We start from the raw sequence: 15,596 nt of genomic DNA, 5'->3' as shown, positions 1-15,596 counted from the left end.
CCTTCCTTCCTTCCTTCCTTCCTTCCTTCCTTCCTTCCTTTCTTTATTGCCTATAGCACCTGGTCTTCCTAGGTGGTCTCTCATCCAAGTACTAAGCAGGCCTGACCCTGTTTAGCTTCTGAGATCAGACGGCATCAGGCTTGTTCAGGGTAGCATGGCTGTAGACCCACACCTCCATTACTTTCTAAGCATTTTCCTTAACCCCTCTGAGCCTCAGTTTCCGCATCTGCAAAATGGAGAAAATAATGAACTTACAATGAGTATTTTTGAAGATTTATTATAATTGTTCATTAAGCAGCTGGCGTGTGGTTCATGTTCAGTACAACAACAAACATTTATTGGGTACCTTATAGGTACCAGTCATTGTGCTGGGCAGTGAGAGGCCTGGAAATGAAGAGGACTTTCTTCTATCCGCCACTGCTGTATCCCCATGCTTAGACCCATGCTTTGCCCATAGTAGATGTTCAATAAATGTATGTTGAATGAATGAATGACTTTGGGAGCTCATATTTTAGTGAGAGAGATGCACATGGCACATGCCGATGATTTAATATAATATGGTAGATAATAACTGGAGGCCAAATCAGTGCATGTATTAACGGAGCCCTTCCTGGACTACAAGAAAGAGCTTTCTGGATTTGATGTGCTGAGTGGAGTTTTGAAGTATGTGTATGAATCAGTCAGGAAAAGCAAGGAGTGAAAGGTTTCTGAATCTATAGGGTTTCTGAATCTGAAGCTTTAGGGAGGACCACTGGAGGCACCCACAAAAGTGCCTCCCATGGCTCACAGAGTCCTCTCTCAAACCAGGACTGTCCTGTGCTTGGGCTTTCTCCTTCCTATCAGAGCCTGAGACTCCTTTGAGAGCAAGCATTTATTGAGCACTTACTATGGCCAGGCACCCTTGTCAACGTTTCCACGGATGAACTCATTGAGTTCTCTTGACAAACCTGTGAGGGCAGAACTGTCATTAACCCCATGTCCTTGATGAAGAAACTGAGGCTCAGAGAAGTGAAGTCCTCCCCACCCCCTACCAAGATCACAGGTCAGGGTTGACACTCACCAGCCTGGCTTCAAGCACTTAGCTACCACATTGCTTCTCTTTTGGTTTCATGACTAAATCACTCCAGTCTCATGGTGACATATAGCAGTTCTCACTGTGCCATGGTTTTCATGACTATCGTCTCTGGACTGATAGATCAGGGCAGTGAAGCAGGCCCACTGAGCCCTGGGCAATGACTACGAGAGGGGTGGGTGCAAAGAACAGTCCCTGAGTCACCCAACCTTGGCCCTAGGCTGGCCCCATTCTGTCCTCTCCCAGGGACTTTGCACCCTGCGGGCCCCATCCGAGGAGGAAGGAGAGTTGACAAGCTTACCCGCTTCTCGTTGGTCTCGTTAGACGAGTTGTTCACATTAACCCCACAGGCCACGTCAGGCCTGGGGAAGGTTTCTGACCAGCCGCTCTGTGTGCAGTTTCGAAACATGGAACCTGTGGGGGCCAAGAGTCCTGTGGGTGAGCCATGGGGACCAGAGAAAGATGGCTGGGTCTCCTGAGTGCCCTTGGCCATGCCTTAGGAGCAGCCTGGAGCTTCCTTCTGTCACTCTGTCCCCAGCTGCCTTTCTCTGAACCACTCAGTTAGCTCCCAATTGGCCCAGCTGATCTCTGAAGAATATATGTCAGTCAGTCAGAAAAAGTGATGAGAAAGGTATGTAGGCAAGTGGGCCGAGAAGGGGCAAAGACCTAGGATGGGTGTGTGTGTGTGTGTGTGTGTGTGTGTGTGTGTGTGTGTGTGTATGAGAGAGAGAGAGAGAGAGAGAGAGCGCGCGTGCGAGCGCAGCTGATCCTTGACACCTCGATCTACAAACCAGACTGGCCCTGAACAAACACCCCATCTCAGCCCCCAATCACTGCTTGTTTTGCTCCCACTGCCTCACCAACACTTTCACATCCCACTGTGACAAGCACCAGGGCTCCATAGACAAGGGAGGCTGGTTGACTCATGTCGCAGTATTCAATAGTCCCCAAATCCCTTCTCAACCAGACCCCAGGCCCCAAATAGCCAGGCCACTGCAGAACTTCCAATGTCACTGATCCCCACTTCAGCTTGCTGCCCTTAGGGGCCCAGCCCCAATCCAGGGCCCTCTTAGACCCTTGTGCCACTGCAACTTCATCCTGGGCCTGACCACTCCCACCTGGGCCTGACCACTCCCTCCTAAGCTCCAAACTCAGCTCCAAAGTCCCTCAGTGCTCTGAGAGGGACTTCCCCTCCCCAAGCCCCACCTCCACTGGCTGCCGTGCCACTTTAGGCACCTCCAGCACAGAACTATCCTGTGCCCTCACACAGTGCCAATGTCTTTTCTCCCTCCCTCAGCAGATGACGAGTTACTGAGGGCTCTCCATGGCCTGCCCAGAGTCCTTGCTCATCAAACATTTTCTGACTGGCTGATTGGCTAGAAAAGCAAAGGAATAGGGATAAAGAGCCCACCCTAAGTTCTTCTGTGGAGAAGAGTGGAGAGCCTGACCACAGGGAGATTTTAGAGCAGGAGAAGTAGAGCCACCAGTCAAGAAGGGAGTCTTGAAAAGCTGCCAAGAGGAGTTTCCCTTCTTGGAATGAGTTGCCTAGTTGCGTCCTCTACTCTGGGCTGCCAAGGAGGGCCAAATTCTGGTGCGGGCGCTGCAAGGGTGAGGGAGCTGATTACAGCCCTGTAATAAGAGCCCTGCCACTGCTTTTGCTCCAATCTGTACCCTGTCCAGGGGCCCCTTCACCTCCCTATCTAGGCTGGCATGCTTATCCTAACAGGCCCCAGGATCTGGGCCACTGGCTCAAACAGGTTCCACCGAGCTGGAGAAATATGGCTGGCATTTCTAGAATCAGTCACTACGCTAATGTACAGATTCTGATCTAATCCTCAGAATATCCAAGTGAGGGAGGTGCTGCTGGCCTATTTTACAGACAAGAAAACCAAGGCTCAGAACTGGGCAACAGTGCCAGTGAGTCCATGTCCCATACGGTACCGCTCTCCTGCCTGACCATCTCCCTGCAGACCCAGAGGCAGCTTCTAGCAACAGGAGACCATGGTTTTTGGGCTCTGAGCATGCCAGGTCTATGAAGGCTCATGAGGCCTGAAGCACAGGCTTAGAAGCAGCCAGATCTGAGTTCGAAACACAGCTCTGCCTCTTGGTTGCTGTGTGCCCTTAGGTGTACCACTTTCCTGTACCAAATGGGAATAATTACCCACACTGCAGGACTGAGCAAGAAATGCGATGGCACATGGAAATTGCCCAGGCTGGTGCCACATACAGAACAGACACCCCGGTGTTCCTCCCTGCTGCTTTTGGCCTTTCTGAAATAGAAGTGGTAGGACTCGAAGTCTTGGAATTTAGGGGTGGAAAATTTCTGTAATCAAGCCAAGGGTGGTAGGCTGTCAGATATGAAAGAATGGTGGTCAAATTTACGCCGGTTGTACAGGAAGGTGAGCTAAGAGAATACGAACGCCCTGGATCCCCAAACAGATTGTCAGACAGCGCGTGTCCACAGGCCGAGCTGCCAGTTTGAGGCCCTCTCCTCGTGACCCAGCAGGATTCTCAAGACAGAAGCTGCATATGATCCGGGCCAGGTGCCCAGGGCAGCTAACGAGACAGTATCCTTTGCTGACCGGGCCCTTGGCAGAGCTTCAGAGGAGACATGGTTGGGCTCTCTCTGAAGTCCCTTCAACCCCACTCACTTCCCGTGGGTTTAATGCCTAATAGTTAAGGGGTCCTTACCCAGGTTCAGGCCAATGCACACCTCAAAGGCCCCTGAAAGAACGGTCAGTATTTTTGTGTACATACACGTGTGCAGTTTGAGGAAGAGCTAGTCCAATGCTTTCATCTGATTCTCAAAAGGCTCCAAGACCTTAATCAGGTTAGGGACCTCTACTACTTTAAGGTTCCAATCCTTACTAAGAGAGAAAGGAAAGGGGGGCAACGCCTGACCCTGTCTGGGAAATGTGTTTTTAAATAAGGAATTCTGGAAGACCAGTGCCCTTCTAAGATTCAAAGGAATGCATGCTAGAGGGAACATTCTAGGCCCTGGCACACACAAACAGAGAAATATCTGGTGCCGAATGGAGCCTATAGTTTCTCCAGTCACCCAGACTGGGCCCATGTAGTATGCACCCTTAGATAGAATTAATTTATTATTTTCTACTTTCTAAAGGAAGGCTCCAGGACACCAGCTTGTCCTCACTGGGCACTCCTTCCTGGGTTGGGGTGGAAAGCCCTAGAATCCTGTGGGACACCACTGAGGGAAGTCTTATCTCCTGAGAGGAGACAAAGGAGCTGGGATCTAACTAGAAGCCAGGTGGATCTACCGGGAGGGAAGACAGTAATGGGAAGATGGCTCTAGATCAGAGGCTGGCCTGGCCTCGTCCTGACCTATGCTCGCCTGGCCCTGGACCTGGGGCTGGGAAAGAGCAGAGTGCACTCCCCGTCACCCCCTCCCCGCCCCCGGGGTAAAACGATCCCCATCCCCACCTCCTAGGGGCCATGCCTAGCACTCAGCAGGCAGAGCCTCAGTGTGGACACGCAGGCAGGTCCTGCGGCTCCACAGCGACACCATGTGGCACCAAAAGAAACTGCAGCAGAGGTAGGTGTAGGATCCAAGCTTCTTTCCTCATGGCACGCAGGCAGAGTGGGTCTTGAGCAATTAAAGGGTTGGGGAGCCTCAAGAAGGAAACTCCAGTTAATGAGGCAGGCAGAGGTTCAAGCAATTGATTGGGGCGGGATGTGGCTATCAGCACAGCTCTGCCCCTCTGTGGGGGGAGGTGGAGGCACTGTGGCTCTGGGAAGGCTGTGAGGGGAGGGGTGGGAAAGGAGGAGGGCTACTAGTCCCTTCAACAGGAGAACTGGGCTAGTCAGGGAGGAGCACTGGACCGGGAGTCAGAGACCAGGGTCTCATCCTGGCCTTACACCTGACCAGCAAGTTACTCAAGGTCAACCATGTCTGGATTAATTTCCTGTGTTCCGGGCTCCACAGACCTCAGAGACAGACATGGAAGGATTGTGCCAGGAGATAAAGACCGTTGGTAAGTTTGCTGGTGTGTGTGAGCATGTGGGGGGATTATTGGGGGGAGAAAAGGAAGGACAAGAAGGGAGATGAGGGGGAGAGAAGAGACAAAGAAAGATATTTAAAATTTATTTCCAAGCACAGCCTTACAAGACTGGTGTCATTTATTCTACTCATTTTATAGGTGAGAAAATTGAAACTCAGAGACAAATTGAGTAACTTGGGCCCAGAGGCAGAGACTAGCACCTGCCTGGACCCCATATTCTCTTGTCTCTTGCAGTTAGATGTCGCCATATGACTGAGTTCTGGCAGAGGCAATGCGGGTAGAAGTGGTATCACCTTCAGGCTTGGTCCTTCAAAATCTCCCTTGGCTGATCCTTTAAGTCACTTCCCTTTGCCAGTCAGCCTGAAAGCTGTGTGCTGACACCACAAGCAAGAAGGTGCTAGGATGTCAGAATCGCCATGGAGAGAAGATCTTCCTGCTCGTCAGGAACACCTATTTTGGACTCTCAGCATGCAGACACTGGTGAAGGCTTTGAGACTTGAGGATTTGTCTATTTCGGCAGGTGGCATTACCCAAACAGTAAACAGAGTGGTGGGATTCAAAATGGACTCCCCGGCCCCTTCCAATTCCTGTATCATCAGGTGCCAAGTGAAGCTGAGAGGGACAGTGAGCTACAGCAGCATGTTTCACAAATCTGTGTGTGTGTGTGTATGTGTGTGTGTATGCACTTGCATGCGCACATACGTGTGCCCATGTGTACTAGAGAATCATGGTGTGAAGAATTTACACTCCTCTCCCACACTGGTCTCATCTTTTTTGGTTCATTCTTGTTAAAAGCCTCATTGGGCAGCTTTTCCTGCCCAGCATGGATGAAGGAAAAGGGGCAGGGCCAGGCCAGACTTTAGACTTCAAATGACCCCACTAAGGGCAGGGGCTTCAAAGGCCATGAAATCACCTTGCCTTCATCCAGGGCCACCCCTACTGTAGGGCTGTAGGTCCACTTTGACCATGGCCTATAGAACAGGGCACCAGTTTTGAAGTCAGAGAAATCTGGGTTTGAGTCTTTTTTTCTCCATCTCCTCCTAGCTGTGAACCTTAGGCGAACTTCTGAACCTCTCTTAGTCCCCATTATCATTACTCTTTACTGGGTCAAGTGTAGAGAGAAAAGGTCTGTGATTTCCAGGGGGTTTGTGATGACTAAATGCCTGGCACATAATGGAGCTTTAGCCAATGTTAGTCCCTGAGCACCCCCTGTCTGAGATGGCCTCCTCACTTCTCTGCCTGAAATTTAAAAAGTCCTTGTATACTGTAGCCTTCCTCAGGCATGAGATCCCCCAAGAAGCCAGGGGGTTCCTGGGAGGGCATAGTTTATCAGCAGAGCCTGGCAGAACATGCACAGAGGAAGTAAGTGTTCTAAGGCCAGGCTGTGCCATGGTGGGACGCAGACACAGGGGCTTGGAGCAACCGCTTTGGTTGCTTAGGGGGCAGAAACATGGAAAGAAGGAGGGGAGGCCCTGAGTAGGAGCATGGGGAAGAGAAGCAAGCCGGACCTCCCAGTACATTGCCTCCTGCCCCCTTGCATGGGACACTAAGGACTGCGCCCACCCCACACCCCTCAAGCAAGGTTTCCAATCCCTAAGCAGGACCCCGCCTCCATCATCCCCTACAGAAGTTTGCTTGGACTAATGGCTCCAGGCTGAGGCCCCACCCAGAGGCCACCCACGGCCTCTCAGCCAGGACCCCTGGTCTGGACAGTTACCGTTTCTGCCTGTGAGGATCTGGAAGAATCGTGGGCACTCCACTTCCACAGTCTGTCCCAGAGCAGACGAGGGCCAGCAGCTCATGTTGTCCCAGAGCCCCTCGCAGCCTACCAAGAAGAGCACAAGCATCAGACAAGGATAGAGCATGGACCAAGGGCCATCCCCACCACCCTGTCACCATCCCCACCACCCCTGCCTGCTAGGAGTTCCCAATAGGTCCTGACTACTTGAGATCAGGAACCAATGGTGTCCGATGTGCCTTTTCATCTTTGGGAACTTGGACTCTGCCATCTTCATAGTAAGTGCTCAGTGTTGTAGACAAGGGAGGAAGGCAGGCAGGCAGGCAGGCACATTATCTCATATAAGCCTCACAAGCACAGGTCTGGAATTTTCTAGAGCAGAAGATAGACCATCTCTTGCCCTCAGCTTGTATTAAATGACTTGACGGCAGTGGGCCTCCATTCTGGCTGCAAGTATAACCATCTGGGGAGCTTTAAAAGCATATATAGTCTACGGCCATGCCACCCTGAACAAGGCCAATCCCATCTGATCTTGGAAGCTAAGCAGGGTTAGGCCTGGTTAGTACTTGGACGGGAGACCACCTAGGAAGACCAAGTGCTATAGGTGTTAAAAAATGAAATAAAAAAATAAAGGATTGTAAGCTGACAAGGTCCTTGCAATCTGTGAAGTCAACCAAGTGTTTCCTCACCTAAAAATAATAATAATAATAAAATAATAAAAACATATATAACTGGGTCCTACACTCAGGGATCCTGATTTAATTGGTCTTAGGTGGGGCCCAAGCATGATATTGTGTTAAAGCTTCCCAGGTAATTCTAATGTAATGACAACCCTTGCCCCATGATTCTCAAACTTCAGTTTGCATTGGAAGCATCCAGAAGGCTTGTTGAAACAGATAGCTGGGCCCCACCCGCAGAGTCTCAATGGAGCCTGAAAATTTGTATTTCTAACAAGTTCCCAGGTGGGGCTGATGCTCTTGGTCTGGAACCACGTTTTGAGAGCCACTGTCCCAGCTTTTGGAAGCAGCTACACCAGACTGGTTACTGCATTTGTAAGAGAAATGTTGTTGAGGACATTGCTTCCCAGCTCACTGGGTTTCTTTCACAAGGCCCCTCCCAGAAGGAGAACATGGTCTCAATGCAATGAGAAGCTGAACATGGTGAACAACTACTACATATCTGTCCTTAGAGACACTGAATTTGAGGCTGTTCCCTCTTTGACTTGGCTGCTAGGAAACTCAGAGGCAGACTTGTGGTCTACTTCTTATAACTGAAAGACTTGGAAATGAATCAAAAAGATTACCAGTGTCTTCAATGAAAAACGAGAGGTTGTCTAACCCCAATTTTCTGGGTTATCTGATTCTAGGTTCTCTGGACTTTTTTACTGTCTTTGGGGACTTTTATTGTCTTAGAGCTACTCTGCAACTCTGTAAGTTGTAGATAACTGAGCAATGCAAATGATTCTTGTCCATAGGCATGCAAATGAATTTTGTCCAATTGTATTTCAACTGGACCAAATTGTATTCAGCTGGTTTTGAATCTATTTGTAAATTCATTTTACCATTTTGCTTTATATGTCAGATACTTTGAATTCTCTTATGAACTAGCGGTAACATCTTACCGGTTCTCTCATGAATTAAATATAATACTTGACAAGTATTCACTTTTCATTTGTATGCAAATTATGATTATACTCTCTTTTAAAATTTATCATTTAACATAATCAGCCACCAATTCTTCCAAAGTCGATCCCAGGGGAAGAAACTCAGGGAAATTGCTCCCTGTGACAGGCTTCTGCAGACCCATACCACCTGAGATGACATCGCTGTGGGCCGGTTTGGTGGGGGCCAGAAATAGAGCTGAGGTGACGCTCACAAGATTAGCAGAGTCACCCCTCATCCAGTTTGGGGAACAGAGTACAGACTCCCCACCACAGAGCTCATGACCCCCAGAAAGAGCCAAGACTCTGGAGTCCCACAGGCCTGGGTTCCTGTCTGCCTCACCACCCATCAGTTGCCCTCACCTATGTCTTCTCTTCCAGGGGAAACAAATGCCTTCCTCCTGAGGTTTTGAAGAGGAAGAGATGAACCTTCACATGGTGGGTGCAGGTGAAAGGCAGCTCCCACCTGACCGGTAAGGGAGGTGGTAGGGAATGGAGGAGAGAGATGTGGAGACAGGAGGGCAGGGTTTGGATGTGGCTCCCATGAGGATAGTCAAAGCATCTATGAGGTAAAGGACCAGGTGTCTGTGTCCTTTGAGGAATGTGGGAGATGAGAATATTCCTGAATATTCACCCAACACTGACAGTGAGCCCCAAAATAGGAAGGGCTTAAGCTTATCTCTATCTTGAACTCCCCCAGAGCGCCCAGGCAGGTCCTCCAGACTTCAGCTGTGGACGCTGTTCACCAGACCTGAGCAGGGTATCCTGGAGCTCACAGGCCCCTGGGTGACTCTGGTCTCCCCAGCTGTCCTTGGAATGGTGACAGGTCCTGGGAGGGCCTTTTACAGATGATCCACTGTGTCTCTCTACTCAGAGCTATTCCGACATCTGCAGCCTGGAGGATGAGGCTGGCCCCCTTGTCCTTTTTCCTTCTGCAGAGATCTCCATGCAGCTGCAGGTACCTCGTTTACAGTGCAGTCTCTCTGCCAGCTCAGCCACATCTTTTGTACTGGAAGCAGTGGGGGCCCTTCCAACTGTGGAGAAATTCAGGGGCTTCTTTCCTCACTTTGGGAGAAATGGATTCAGGGCTGGGGCTGACCAGGTCGCCAGGACACTGGCTTAGGGCTCTAGTTCATGACGCTAGACAGCCCATGTCCAGCTGGCCAGACCGATGGGGAGGGTGCCAGGGCATCTGGCAGGCTTCCTGACCTGTGTCATGTCAGGCAAGGCCCATAGGGACACTGGCCTGGTGATGCCAGAAGACAGGGTGGGAGTGGCTGGTGGCTGGTGGCTGGTGGCTGGTGGCTGGTGGCTGGTGGCGAGAGGTGAGGGAGAGAGGGTAGCAGACTTCCCTAATGGTAAGTGGGGTTCCCCTGCCAGCTGATTCACTGCCATGCCCTTCATATCAGCCATGTAGAGAGAAAAGACTGGGGACATCTAAGCCTGTTCTGGACATGCATTAGACATTGTGGAGTCCACAGGGGTTGGGCAGAGTCACTGCCCCAGTACTGAGGAACCCAGGCTCCAAGAGGTGAAGTGACATATGCGGGGTGACAGAGCTGACCCTGGTGGAGCTGAGATCCTACCTGCCAGACTGACCCTTGTTGGCAGCAGACCTGGATGCTAACTCCACACAGTATTGCTCACATCCTGAGCACTGGAAAATGGCCACGCTCCCTCTCAGCCTTGACTTTACTGTCCGGGCATGGAAGGCACAAGAACAGACCCAGGGTGCCCAGTGTGCAAGGAGCACACCCTGGGTGGCGTGCACTTTTAGCTGATATATGGTGGAATACTTTTAATCTTAATAGACAAACATTTTTAAAAAGAATTTTATATGTATTAAAAAGTTAAAGAGCTAGCATATCACATTTGTGATTTTATAGCTACTATTGTTTAGGATGGGGCTTAGTTTTCAAAAAAAGAAAAGTCAGTTGGAGAAAGGGGACTCGTGCACTGTTGGTGGGAATGTAAGCTGGTACAGCCGCTATGGAAAACAGTACTGAGGTTTCTCAAAAAGTTAAAAGTAGAACTATCATATGATCTATCAATTCCACTCCTGGGTATTCATCCAAAGGAAATGAAATCAGTATCTCGAAGAGATATCTGCATCTCCATGTCCATTGCAGCATTATTTACAACAACCACGATATAGAAATAACCTAAATGTCCATCGAAGGAAAATGGATAAAGAAAATTTCAATAATAAAGTATCATTCAGCTTTAAAAAAAGAAGAAAATTTTGCCATTTGTGACAACATGGATGAACCTGGAGGACATTGTGCTAAATGAAATAAGTCAGACCCAGAGAAGACAAATACTACATGTTCTCACTCATACATGGAATCCAAAAAAATTAAAACTCATGGAAGCAGAGAGTAGAATTGTGGTTCCCGGGGCCTAGGGTGGGGGAAATGGGGAGAGGTTGGTCAAAGGAGACAAAGTTGCAGTTATGTGGGATGAATAAGTCTAAAATCTAATACATAGCACGATGAAAAAATTCAATTGTTTGAAAGGAAAAATTATTAAGGATATATGAGTGCAGGGGCTGCGTGGCTGCTGCTGGGGTGGGGGGACTACGTCTGGGGAGCAGGGGTGGTCCGTGTGGCCCCCCGGCTGCTTTCAGGGACCTCCTTTGCTCCAGAGTGTGAGTGGAGGACCTCAGACCCCACTTCCCATCAGGTTCCTGCTCTGAGTTGGGGGAAGGAGGGAGGATATCACGTCCTGCCCTGCCTCCCCCAGGGAGCTCTGGCAGGGAAGGGACAAAGCACCGGACTCGGGTCACTGTGAGAACCTGGTAGTTTTAGGTCCAGAGCAGCAAAGCTCGCCACCTGAGTTAGGGATGAGGACAATTTAATGAGATAAGGGGTGGGGGAGCTTCGTGAACAGAGCCACTGCTACTGAGCCACTAGGGAGGGCTCCTTGCCTCTGGAAAGGCAAGGCTGAAATAAAGATAAATTAGCTGCTTCGTGGGTGAGCAGGGCCCAGGACAGGTGAGGGGCATGCCTCCTACACCTCCGCCATCTTTAATGGGCACCTGTTGCCGCTGACTGCCTGGCTGGAGGGCATGAGATGAAAGGCTGGGGAAGTTTAAGTGAGGAAACAAGAAAAGGCAACATTAGACCACAAATGCCATCTGAGAGAGCAGGGGTGCCTGCTGAGTGACTGTGGCCCGAGTGGACAGCATGGGATACTGGCTTGAGGCAGGTGATATGGTGGAGATAGGGTAAGCTTTGGACCTCAATCTACTGTGGGCCTGCCACTTACCTCTGTGAGCCTCAGTTTCCTCCTCTATAAAATGGGCATAGTAATGTCCCCAGGACTTTAGTGGGAATTAGATGATTTGTGTGTGCAGTGCCGTATTTTCTCATCTATTAACCTTTGCTCCTTTTTTTCCTCCTGGCATTTTTTCCCTTTCTCTGTCCTTCCTCCTCAGATTACTGGTTCACAGTCTCAGAGGAGGAAAGGAAAAACCTAAAAGCCCCTGGGGGTTAAAGAGAAATTCTAGTGTAATCAGAATGCTTGGGAGGAAACAGAAAAGGAGCAAGACTTCCCTCAGACTGGGAATAAAGGGAGGGGAAGTGATGAGTAGGACATAGAAGGTTCCAGAATGAGACATTAGTGTCCTGCTGCCTGTCGGCTCCAATGGTGGGATAGCCCAGAAGAGAGATGGCTGTGGGGTCATGTCCAGATAGGCAGGACATAAACAGCCTGGCAGAGCCCATGCCTCCCTGTGAAGCACAGAAGGAGTCATGGGAGCTGAAATAGTGTCTGTCGGCCACCACTCCGTGGAGCAAAGCTCAAAACCAGATGGGCTCCCTCAGACACCATGGCACCGTGTGAATCTCTGAACCCTAGGGCACATTGTGAGGAAGACCCAGAAAGTACCAAGGCTTAGGTTTCTGCCATCCCAAGAGTATTCAGCCAGAATTAAAGTTATAGAAAATGGAGAAAGTTCTACCTTTACCTACCCTGGAGTTTATAGACAAAGATTGATTTCCTTCATGCTGTGAAATCCCCTGGCACGAGGCCCGCCCAGGGTGGACACTCAGAAATATCAGCTTCCTCTGTCCTGCCACTACCCTGGGATAGAGAAGTGGCTCCAGAGGCAGGTCTGGTGATGGGGAAAAGGTGATCCGAGAGGGCAGGACAGTGCCTTGGCAATGCCTAGATCCCGCACCCAGCCCAGTGCCTGGAGACCAGCCTGCCAGCTCTCTGCTCACTGCAGCCTGCCCTGCGCTCACCCACAGAGGAGTGTCCATCCTGCAGTCCTTGATTTATTTATAAATGAGCTCAGATGGCCTGACAATAACCTGAGACTATTTGGGGAGCAATGTGTCAGGCTGAAGTGACACGGGGCCACGATCAAGCCAGGCCACCCAGGGCCAAGCTAGATTGGGCAATGAGTCTTCCATCCCTCCATGCCCCCTCCATGCTCCCTGATGCTTACCATGCCTGCTAATGGAGGTCACCAGCGAGTCCAAACCCCTCTTGCTGTGCCCCTACATGTCCTCCTCTAACTTTTGCTTTCGTCAGTGTTAACTCTTTGCTCCTTCCTGGAGCTGCTGTATCTGCCTCCCTGGAGCTTCCATGATCCCACTCACATCTTTTCACCCTTTCTCCTCCCCAAGACCCCCTGGTAGTTCAGAAGCACTCAATTTCTAGTTTCGTTATGTCTCCCCTTGCTTTTCTCAGCCTACCCGTAGCCCTATCTCTAGACCATCCAAATGGCAACCTGGTGAGGTTTCCTTGGCTTTGCTAATGACCTGATCGACAGTATTTAGGTCAGGAAAGGTGCTGCCTCTTGGTGATGGCTGGACCTCATGCAGCAGTGGTCGGGATGGGGTTGGAGGAACTGAAGTTTCAGGATAGCAAAGGTGTTTAAAAGCACAGCACAGGAGGAAGAGCTAAAGAGCCTGGGATGTTTCTCTTTAAACCAAGAAGCACAACCCTTTCCAAGAGATGAACTGCCTTGGAAGTAGTGAGTTCCCCACCGCTGAAAGTATCCAAGCAGAGAGCGTCATGGAATTAGGAGACTGGGTAATGCTTGAGTCACTGAATGGAAGCTGCACTAGATGAGATAAAGAGCCCTCCAGACCTGAGGCTGAGGCTGCTTCCTTGGAGCAGCTGCCACATCTCCCTGCGGGAGGCCAGCTTGAGGCAAGCTTCTGAGCACTGTATGCTGAGCCCTCCCACTCCTGGGAACTGCACACACTGTACCCTACCCCAGAGAATCCTCATTCACTCCAAGAACTCTTCTTCACCTGGTCTAAAGCTCTTAGTTTCACACCACCTCTCACACAGATTAAAGATTAATTGGCATGGACAATCTCTAACTAGAAAATCCTCAGGATTTAGCATCAAAAAATTTGGGCTGAAAGTCCTGTTTTTGCTCTGGGTGATCCTGGGCCTTTCAGAGCCTCGATTTCAGGACCTCGTGGCGCAATGGTAGTGCATCTGACTCCAGAGCCTTGATTTCCTCATCTGTGAAATGGGCACAATGATACTTACTGCACAGGTTGCTATGAGCAGTAAAAAAAAATATCTAAAATGTTAGAAAACGTAAGCTACTTGTTTCTAAAAACTGAATCGTGTCAAGGAAAGGACAGGGAAAGGTGAGCTGTGGGTGCAGGGAGGTATTTGGCTGCCAAAGGCCATCAGGAGCCAGAAGGGAATCCCAGAAAAGGACTTGGGAATGTTTGTTAGGAAAAAAACACATTAAAAGCCAGCACGTATGAAATACTGACACGTGCTTCAATGTGGGTGAACCTCAAAAACATTACGTTCTGTGGAAGAAGGCAGACACAAAAGGTCACATATTGTATGATTCCATTTACATGAAATGTCCAGTCAGCAAATCCATAGGGACAGAAAATAGATTAGCGGCTGCCAAAGGCAGGGATGAGGGGAGAGTGAGGAGTGATTACTTAGTGGGAAGGGGTTTTATTTTGGGTGAGGAAAATGTTTTGGAACTAGATAGAGGTAGTGGTTGCACAGCATTGTGAATATTCGTTCTGACTTTATTAACAATTAACTAATGCCATTGAACTTCTCACTCTAAAATTATGTGCATTTCACCTCAATTAAAAAAGCACCCTCCACCCCCCTCCCCCAAAAATGTAGCCAGCCCATTCCTTCCTGCCCATGTTGTTTGGGAGTGGGCAACCAGCTGGCTGAGACAAGAAGAAAAAGATGGCATGTCCCCATCTTGAAGGTGAGGACACTAAGGCCCAGAGAGGATCAGTGTCTTGCTCAAGGTCACACAGCCCCTACGTGACAGTAGTACATATGCCCAGGTCTGACTGCCAAGGCCACACCTTTCTTGCCACCACACTGTCTCTCTGGAACATTCTTCCCTAGGGAAAGCCAAAGCCCTTGTACCAGCCAGCTCTGAGGGGGTATTGGCTTCTGTAAACAGAGCAATAAATAGCCCGGGAGAGTAGGACATGCAGCTAATAGGGCGACCCTGAAACATTCCCACAAATTGCTGGGGAGGCCTTGGCTATGTAACCCGGAATAGCTGAAGAGTTAATTTTTTATTTGTGATAAGTGTGCCAGGCTTGGTGACAGCTCCGTTGAGCGTTTCCTGTGATTTGTCTGGAGTTCAAATATTAACTTCCTCCCCAGGGAGGACTGAGCAGCTTAATCATTAACCCTGTGCCTCCAAAAGAGAGTCCCGCCAGCCCCTCCCTGCCTTGGGTGTCAGCCTTTCTTGGGGATGGAGGTACTGTGGGCCACGGGCCTCTGTGGCATGGGGACTTTTGGAGTCATGCTCCTCGGGAGAGCTGCTGTGGCCAGCAAGGCCTGGGTTACAGGGCTAGGCTGAAACCTGGGTGACCTCAGCCTCAGCCCTGCCACCCGCCTGGTTCTGATGTGGATACGATGGACTGTGCTCAATCCCAATGGCTCTACCCTTTGTCATTTCTCCTCCTTTCTCAGTCTTTCAGTCTTCGTGGGAATTTTCCCCTCATCCACCACATCTGTTCTAAACTCCAAAATGGATCTTTGGCTCTGCTTATCAACCTCTCAGCAGAGCAGGGCTGAAGATTTTCCCAGCAGGCCAGGGCATTGGATATCTTCTGTCTTGGGGGCTTTCAACAACAGACC

General features: G+C 49.9%; 1 protein-coding gene and 2 pseudogenes across 1 annotated transcript in view; 1 reads left to right on the top strand and 2 right to left on the bottom strand.

The window, feature by feature from the left end:
* The window catches only part of SCTR (secretin receptor), a 79,046-nt gene that overhangs the window by 29,107 nt on the left and 34,343 nt on the right, over positions 1-15,596 (bottom strand). The window contains exons 3-4 of the mRNA XM_025039559.1: positions 6,809-6,916; positions 1,374-1,486 (exon numbers count right to left, since the gene is read on the bottom strand). Coding sequence (XP_024895327.1) covers positions 1,374-1,486; positions 6,809-6,916 — 221 coding nt within the window. The remainder of the gene's footprint in view (positions 1-1,373; positions 1,487-6,808; positions 6,917-15,596) is intronic.
* Positions 48-166, bottom strand: LOC112470655 (annotated as a pseudogene).
* On the top strand, positions 7,318-7,436 carry LOC112470632 (annotated as a pseudogene).

This window comes from Pteropus alecto, unplaced genomic scaffold (assembly GCF_000325575.1).
Source record: "Pteropus alecto unplaced genomic scaffold, ASM32557v1 scaffold3, whole genome shotgun sequence".
Classification (NCBI taxonomy): domain Eukaryota; kingdom Metazoa; phylum Chordata; class Mammalia; order Chiroptera; family Pteropodidae; genus Pteropus; species Pteropus alecto.
This window is presented reverse-complemented; position numbering and strand designations above follow the sequence as displayed.